General features: G+C 41.3%; 1 protein-coding gene across 2 annotated transcripts; it reads left to right on the top strand.

Moving 5' to 3' along the window:
* The first annotated feature begins 1,494 nt into the window (after window positions 1–1,494).
* On the top strand, window positions 1,495–7,143 carry LOC129860669 (mitochondrial ubiquitin ligase activator of NFKB 1-like). Of its 2 annotated transcripts, none has more exons than XM_055931301.1 (4): window positions 1,495–1,575; window positions 5,385–5,521; window positions 5,837–6,045; window positions 6,393–7,143. In XM_055931301.1, exons 2-4 carry the CDS (start codon window positions 5,405–5,407, stop codon window positions 6,637–6,639), a joined length of 573 nt encoding a protein of 190 aa, XP_055787276.1. In that variant the 5' UTR covers window positions 1,495–1,575; window positions 5,385–5,404; the 3' UTR covers window positions 6,640–7,143. The 2 variants fall into 2 exon arrangements, with proteins under 2 accessions (XP_055787276.1, XP_055787275.1); XM_055931300.1 differs by lacking the exon at window positions 1,495–1,575 and adding an exon at window positions 1,956–3,604.
* Window positions 7,144–8,071: the final 928 nt, after the last annotated feature.

The raw sequence follows: 8,071 nt of genomic DNA, 5'->3' as shown, positions 1-8,071 counted from the left end.
TGTCTGTATAGTTTTTTTTGTTGGCCTTTTCCCCCAGCAATAGTATGGGCCTTGCCTGTCCTAGCCACTCGGTAGCTCACCACATAAGACGCTTCTAGATTCTTCTTATTAATGGTATCTGTTGCTTTTATACATGTGTTACTACTCGAAAGTCGTCTTTATTCTCACTCAAAAAACTCCCGTGGCTTATTTTTCAAATGGTCATGTTTCATTTGTAAATGTCAGCGCAAGAGTGAAAGTTTCCCGCGAGAGAGTAAGTAACGGTTAATGTGATTGGATGTTAATTATTTGACTAGGCTACCTGTATTTTACATTGTGTTATTTCGCAAAACACTAACGTTAGATGGTTTCATTTTGTTTTTGGCAGACGATTAAAAAAACTCACCCAAATGTATAGCCCCGTTAGAAAATATACATGTACTGTTTGAAAATGTGAAGATAAAAATAAATAAAAAATACAGCGTTTTTTTGTGAATCACATGTTTATTTGGCGTACCGCCGACGGCATCGCGTGTGCCCAGTTTGGGAATACCTGGACTAGAGAATTGAGTTAAGATTACCAAGAATAAAAGTTGTTTTCAGTGTTTATGTTCCTGTGTTTCTTTAATTCAGTAAACCACTAGAAAGGCAATACATTTTGAAGACATGTGTCCTTTAGGCTACACAATATTATTTGTCATGAAATCAATGGTTCTTATTGATCATTCTAACCTTGATAACCAATCTAAACGTGATATAATCTCATTTCTTATCACAGGGCCCATAAATATAGATAAAAACGAATCTGTGCTGTGCTTTTCAATTGATAAATGATTGAACACTGCTCCCTGCTGGTCAAATGGCCACATTGAACGGACTTTTATTTTGAATTGAAAAAGGACGAAACCCCAAGGATCAGATGTCAAGTATCAAGGATCAGCATGTCCCGTGCGATCGAGGCAGGTTGAGGTTTCCAGGGTTAGAGTAGTGCAGAGGCAGTGAAGAAAGTAGAGGAAGATGGCTCAAGGGGGAGGGATCCTGCGAGGAGTGGTGTGAGTAGTAGATCTGTACCAGTAGAGGGATAAACCAACAAGTGATATATGTTTCAGTAAGATTGGATTTTTGGAATTTATAGCAATGGTTATTAACTGTAATGCAGAGATGGAACGTAAGTCACAGAAAATAGAGGTTGTGGTGGCAGCTGCAGAGAGGTATTTGGGTGTGCGAGACTTGACATCAGAAGAGTCACAGGGTGTGTTAAGTGGTGGTCCCATCCTTTCAGGTTGTTGGCCTGAGGTAGGACTAAATAGATTTAAATAGTGGAGTATGGGATTTATTATTATTTAGAATTTTTCTTGTGAGTGTAGTGTTAGATGGTAAGGTATTTGTTGTATATGTGTATATATATATATATATATATATATATATATATATATATATATAAATTCAGCATTGTATAAGGGAGTTGTACTCCAGTATAGTAGGTGGCAGTAATGCAACATTTATTGGATGCCAACCGCCGTTAAACCTCATCGAAGAAGAAGTAGAACATACATTTTTATTTTTTTTAACGATTACTATGTAAGGAAGTGGAGGGTGAGCCCAAACTAGCAATTAGATATGGCTTTATTTAGCTAATCTTGGAATGAAATCAATAGTTAAAAAAAATATAAAAGTAGCTTGATGAGAAATATGTGTTTACAACTTGCTAGCTAGCTACGTCTGTGCAGGGCTAAATTACAGAGCCCGGCCTTAACTAACGTTAGTTAGCATAGCTATGTTAGGTAACGTTAACTACAGTAGCTAACTAATTACAGTGAGGGAAAAAAGTATTTGATCCCCTGCTGATTTTGTACGTTTGCCCACTGACAAAGAAATGATCAATCTATAATTTTATAGTAGGTTTATTTGAACAGTGAGAGACAGAATATCAACAAAAAAATCCAGAAAAACGCATGTCAAAAATATTATGAATTGATTTGCATTTTAATGAGGGAAATAAGTATTTGACCCCTCTGCAAAACATGACTTAGTACTTGGTTGGAAAACCCTTGTTGGCAATCACAGAGGTCAGACGTTTCTTGTAGGTGGCCACCAGCTTTGCACACATCTCAGGAGGGATTTTGTCCCACTCCTCTGCAGATCTTCTTCAAGTCATTAAGGTTTCGAGGCTGACGTTTGGCAACTCGAACCATCAGCTCCCTCCACAGATTTTCTATGGGATTAGGGTCTGGAGACTGGCTAGGCCACTCCTGGACCTTAATGTGCTTCTTCTTGAGCCACTCCTTTGTTGCCTTGGCCGTGTGTTTTGGGTCATTGTCATGCTGGACCCATTTTCAATACCCTGGCTGAGGGAAGGAGGTTTTCACCCAAGATTTGACGGTACATGGCCCCGTCCATCGTCCCTTTGATGCGGTGAAGTTGTCCTGTCCCCTTAGCAGAAAAACACCCCCAAAGCATAATGTTTCCACCTCCATGTTTGACGGTGGGGATGGTTTCTTGGGGTCATAGGCAGCATTCCTCCTCCTCCAAACACGTCAAGTTGAGTTGATGCCAAAGAACTCCATTTTGGTCTCATCTGACCACAACACGTTCACCCAGTTGTCCTCTGAATCATTCAGATGTTCATTGGCAAACTTCAGACGGGCATGTATATGTACTTTCTTGAGCAGGGGGACCTTGCGGGCGCTGCAGGATTTCAGTCCTTCACGGCGTAGTGTGTTACTAATTTTTTTCTTGGTGACTATGGTCCCAGCTGCCTTGAGATCATTGACAAGATCCTCCTGTGTAGTTCTGGGCTGATTCCTCACCGTTCTCATGATCATTGCAACTCCACGAGGTGAGATCTTGCATGGAGCCCCAGGCTGAGGGAGATTGACAGTTCTTTTGTGTTTCTTCCATTTGCGAATAATCGCAGAAACTGTTGTCACCTTCTCACCAAGCTGCTTGGCAATGGTCTTGTAGCCCATTCCAGCCTTGTGTAGGTCTACAATCTTGTCCCTGACATCCTTGGAGAGCTCTTTGGTCTTGGCCATGGTGGAGAGTTTGGAATCTGATTGATTGATTGCTTCTGTGGACAGGTATCTTTTATACAGGTAAGAAACTGAGATTAGGAGCGCTCCCTTTAAGAGTGTGCTCCTAATCTCAGCTCGTTGCCTGTATAAAAGACACCTGGGAGCCAGAAATCTTTCTGATTGAGAAGGGGTCAAATACTTATTTCCCTCATTAAAATGCAAATCAATTTATAACATTTTTGACATGCGTTTTTCTGGATATTTTTGTTGTTATTCTGTCTCTCACTGTTCAAGTAAACCTACCATTAAAATTATAGACTGATCATTTCTTTGTCAGTGGGAAAACGTACAAAATCAGCAGAGGATCAAATACTTTTTTCCTTCACTGTAGGTAGCTAGAGTAATGTCAACAAACCTGTTTACTAGATCGATTTTGTGTAATTGCATGATACCACTTTTTTTTTTTTGTATTTTGGTGACAACGTTATCATTAGCATTGAAATGGTCACTCACCTCCAGAAAATCACTCATCAACCCAAGTTGATTTTGGCTAGCCCAAAAGAGAAAACTCCAGGGTTAGCTAATAATAGCTAGGTGGCAGTCAAGTCTCTGTAAGTATGGGTTTTTAGGCTGACAAGTACACTGCTCAAAAAAATAAAGGGAACACTTAAACAACACAATGTAACTCCAAGTCAATCACACTTCTGTGAAATCAAACTGTCCACTTAGGAAGCAACACTGATTGACAATAAATTTCACATGCTGTTGTGCAAATGGAATAGACAACAGGTGGAAATTATAGGCAATTAGCAAGACACCTCCAATAAAGGAGTGGTTCTGCAGTTGGTGACCACAGACCACTTCTCAGTTCCTATGCTTCCTGGCTGATGTTTTGGTCACTTTTGAATGCTGGCGGTGCTCTCACTCTAGTGGTAGCATGAGACGGAGTCTACAACCCACACAAGTGGCTCAGGTAGTGCAGCTCATCCAGGATGGCACATCAATGCGAGCTGTGGCAAGAAGGTTTGCTGTGTCTGTCAGCGTAGTGTCCAGAGCATGGAGGCGCTACCAGGAGACAGGCCAGTACATCAGGAGACGTGGAGGAGGCCGTAGGAGGGCAACAACCCAGCAGCAGGACCGCTACCTCCGCCTTTGAGCAGGAGGAGCACTGCCAGAGCCCTGCAAAATGACCTCCAGCAGGCCACAAATGTGCATGTGTCTGCTCAAATGGTCAGAAACAGACTCCATGAGGGTGGTATGAGGGTCCGACGTCCACAGGTAGGGGTTGTGCTTACAGCCCAACACCGTGCAGGACGTTTGGCATTTGCCAGAGAACACCAAGATTGGCAAATTCGCCACTGGCGCCCTGTGCTCTTCACAGATGAAAGCAGGTTCACACTGAGCACATGTGACAGACGTGACAGAGTCTGGAGACGCCATGGAGAACGTTCTGCTGCCTGCAACATCCTCCAGCATGACCGGTTTGGCGGTGGGTCAGTCATGGTGTGGGGTGGTATTTCTTTAGGGGGCCGCATAGCCCTCCATGTGCTCGCCAGAGGTAGCCTGACTGTCATTAGGTACCGAGATGAGATCCTCAGACCCCTTGTGAGACCATATGCTGGTGCGGTTGGCCCTGGGTTCCTCCTAATGCAAGACAATGCTAGACCTCATGTGGCTGGAGTGTGTCAGCAGTTCCTGCAAGAGGAAGGCATTGATGCTATGGACTGGCCCGCCCGTTCCCCAGACCTGAATCCAATTCAGCACATCTGGGACATCATGTCTCGCTCCATCCACCAATGCCACGTTGCACCACAGACTGTCCAGAAGTTGCCGGATGCTTTAGTCCAGGTCTGGGAGGAGATCCCTCAGGAGACCATCCGCCACCTCATCAGGAGCATGCCCAGGCGTTGTAGGGAGGTCATACAGGCACGTGGAGGCCACACACACTACTGAGCCTCATTTTGACTTGTTTTAAGGACATTACATCAAAGTTGAATCAGCCTGTAGTGTGGTTTTCCACTTTAATTTTGAGTGTGACTCCAAATCCAGACCTCCATGGGTTGATAAATTTGATTTCCATTGATAATTTGTGTGATTTTGTTGTCAGCACATTCAACTATGTAAAGAAAAAGGTATTTAATAAGAATATTTCATTCATTCAGATCTCGGATGTGTTATTTTAGTGTTCCCTTTATTCTTTTGAGCAGTGTGTAATTCTGTAATTCCATGGCATTCATACATTCCATAAGGTCCAACTAACACATTGAATCACATGACCATAGCCTTATAGACTGTCAATGGCAGGGCAACAGTTGTCATCTGACTTACGGCCCAGATGTGGATCCATACACCTTGCTCTTGTGTTCTTAGACATACTCTTTGTTGTTTCAGATCAAACAGAAGATCACAGGATGGATACTAGTGGGAAACCCTCCATAGCCCAATTCCTGCTATTAGCCACCAGCTCAGCACTTACTGCAGTCTTCTACTCTGTGTACAGGAGGACAACAACAGTAGCAAGATTAAAAGTAATCACATTACAGCCTTGCCTCATATCTCATATCTTATCTACCTTCTCTTTAAATCTGTTAGTAGCATGTTTAGTAGTTAGGCTAAACATTGGCAAGTGACACATTGGTGGTTTAAAATATTTTGTTTGCAACTTACCAGAGCACACCACTGCGCCCAGAAATCAATGTAACGTTATCAATAGTTCAGACAGTGTTTTTATATCATTGCAGTTGACCAGGAAATTATTTAACTTAATCACAGTGACTATAACTGCATTGACAATGACCATTTGAGGTTTTTGATTGTTATTCAATATCATTTATGTTTTACAGGGAGCCAAGAAAGTGTGTATTGATCAGGATATGAAGAACATCCTGACAGAAGCACCAGGAACATGTGTCCCGTACGCTGTTATTGAAGGTGCTGTGAGATCTGTGAAAGAAACCTTGAAAAGCCAGTTTGTGGACACCTGCAAAGGGGTCATCGAGAGGTTAACTCTAAAGGAGAAGAAGATGGTGTGGAATCGCACCACTCATCTCTGGTAAGTGCTAAAGTACACTAAAGTGTTATGATCATATTTTGCACCCTCTCTTACTGATGGCTGTTAGGAGGCTCAATTTGTGTGGATTTATTTTGTGTGTGGAGACACTTTTACACACTGACGATGGCCTAGTAATGGCTAACTTTTGTTCTACTTATGCTACCTCCTAGAATGAATGAATAAATATGGTACCATTAAAAAAAAAAAATATATATATATATATATATATATATATATATATATATATATATATAAAAAACTTGATGATGAAAAACATTATGCTCTATACTGCATCTTTTTGTGGATACACATCTCTGTAGGTATCTCTAATATTTTATACCTGTCAGGAACGAGAGTGAAACGGTCATACACCAGCGTACCAACACGGTGCCCTTTGACCTGGTGTCCCACGATGAGGCTGTGGCAGCCACCATCCGGGTCATCCATCCCCTGGACTCCTCGGAGCTGGACCTGCAGGTCACCTATGAGAACTTTCACCCCACTGCCCAGTCCCTGACCAACGTCATCGGCCACTTCATCAGCGGCGAGCGCCCTAAAGGTGTGGTCCTGTGTGGCTCAGTTGGTAGAGCATGATCTTTGCAACACCAGGGTTGTGGGTTCAATTCCCGCTGGGAATTGTAAATGGACTGATCTAATGTCACTGAAAAAAAGGATTGTTTTATTTTTCTGTTTTCTTTGCTTGTATAATGTTTAATTGAAAGATCAAGCTGACTTGTAGCTTGATTTGAGTTAGTTATATCAGTTGAAATGAAAACATGTAATATCCAGGATCCTTCTTAGTTGTAGAATCAACTCAGAACTTGAATGTTTTCACCTCAATGTTTCTCCAAAGCACACATCAAAGCCATTTTGAATAAATAAAGACAAACAAAATAAATATATCCTCAACCTATTTTACAAATCTGTAGTCCCTATACTATCCACACACATCTATGTAAATGTGTATGGCTGCCAGGAGAGGGTGATGTCTGCCTTGCATACCTTTTCAACAGGGATGAAAGGGTACATCATATTTTATGATTTATATAAACCATTGCATTTGATCTAAGCAGAAAGGGTACAGAAATCATGTACAAAATAAAGGTATTTTCAAATTAAAAACATTTGATAAAGTATCAAGTTTTGTTTTAAGTGACAATCAGTAAGTAAGTTATCATAAAATAAGGAGCAACACACAATGGTGTTAACAACTTATTCATGAAGTGTTGACTGTTACGGGATGCCCATTGAACCAAGAAAGTAAAGAATGAATGCAATATCACGAGCGTGTTGTGATGAGACAAGTGAATGCGCCAGGAAAAAGCTACCTGTCGGTGACGTATCTTTCTTCTGCCAATTCTGCTAGGGATTGTTTTGCATCGCTCTCCTACACTATTTGCATTTCTCTCCATCAGACTTTTATTCTGTAAATGACTATTCCATCGGTAAAGTATCCATTTATTCGGAAAGAGGACGTAACATTTTGGATAAAATGTGTTTTATGCAAGCGATATCATAGGCTACAGTATAATGTTCAGTTTATTATGAAATCAGCTTTTTCACCGACGTCTTTCAGTATCGATTATTGACTAAGCTTTTATTGTGAAGACATGTCGGAAAGTATTGCCTTACAATGAGAAAAAAACTCATTATGGTGCTGATGGCGACAGGTCTCCATCACCGGTCTCCTTGCAGGATACCAACAACTTCTATTGTAGCCTACTTCACAGACTAAAAAAACACCTAAACTCTGACAGATTGGGAGAAGTAAAAGAGGTGAGAGACTATTGTCAACCATAGGACATCTCTAAATAATCATTACAATTAAGGCAATAAACACTTTTGAAAATAGGACATAGGCCTAGTGTGTGTGTGTCCAAAAATACAGTCGGCCTCTTATTGGAAAATGTGTTCATATTTTCCAGTGGCATTACTGGATACAGCATGTAAAATTAACTTTCCCATGAATAGATCAAGGCTGAGTTGAAATCCACCATCTCGTAGTTTATGCTTGCCTGCATCCTGA

The sequence above is a fragment of the Salvelinus fontinalis genome, chromosome 8 (genome assembly GCF_029448725.1).
Source record: "Salvelinus fontinalis isolate EN_2023a chromosome 8, ASM2944872v1, whole genome shotgun sequence".
In the NCBI taxonomy this organism is placed as follows: Eukaryota; Metazoa; Chordata; class Actinopteri; order Salmoniformes; family Salmonidae; genus Salvelinus; species Salvelinus fontinalis.
The sequence above is the reverse complement of the archived record's forward strand: the minus strand, read 5'-3'. Positions and strand labels throughout refer to the sequence as shown.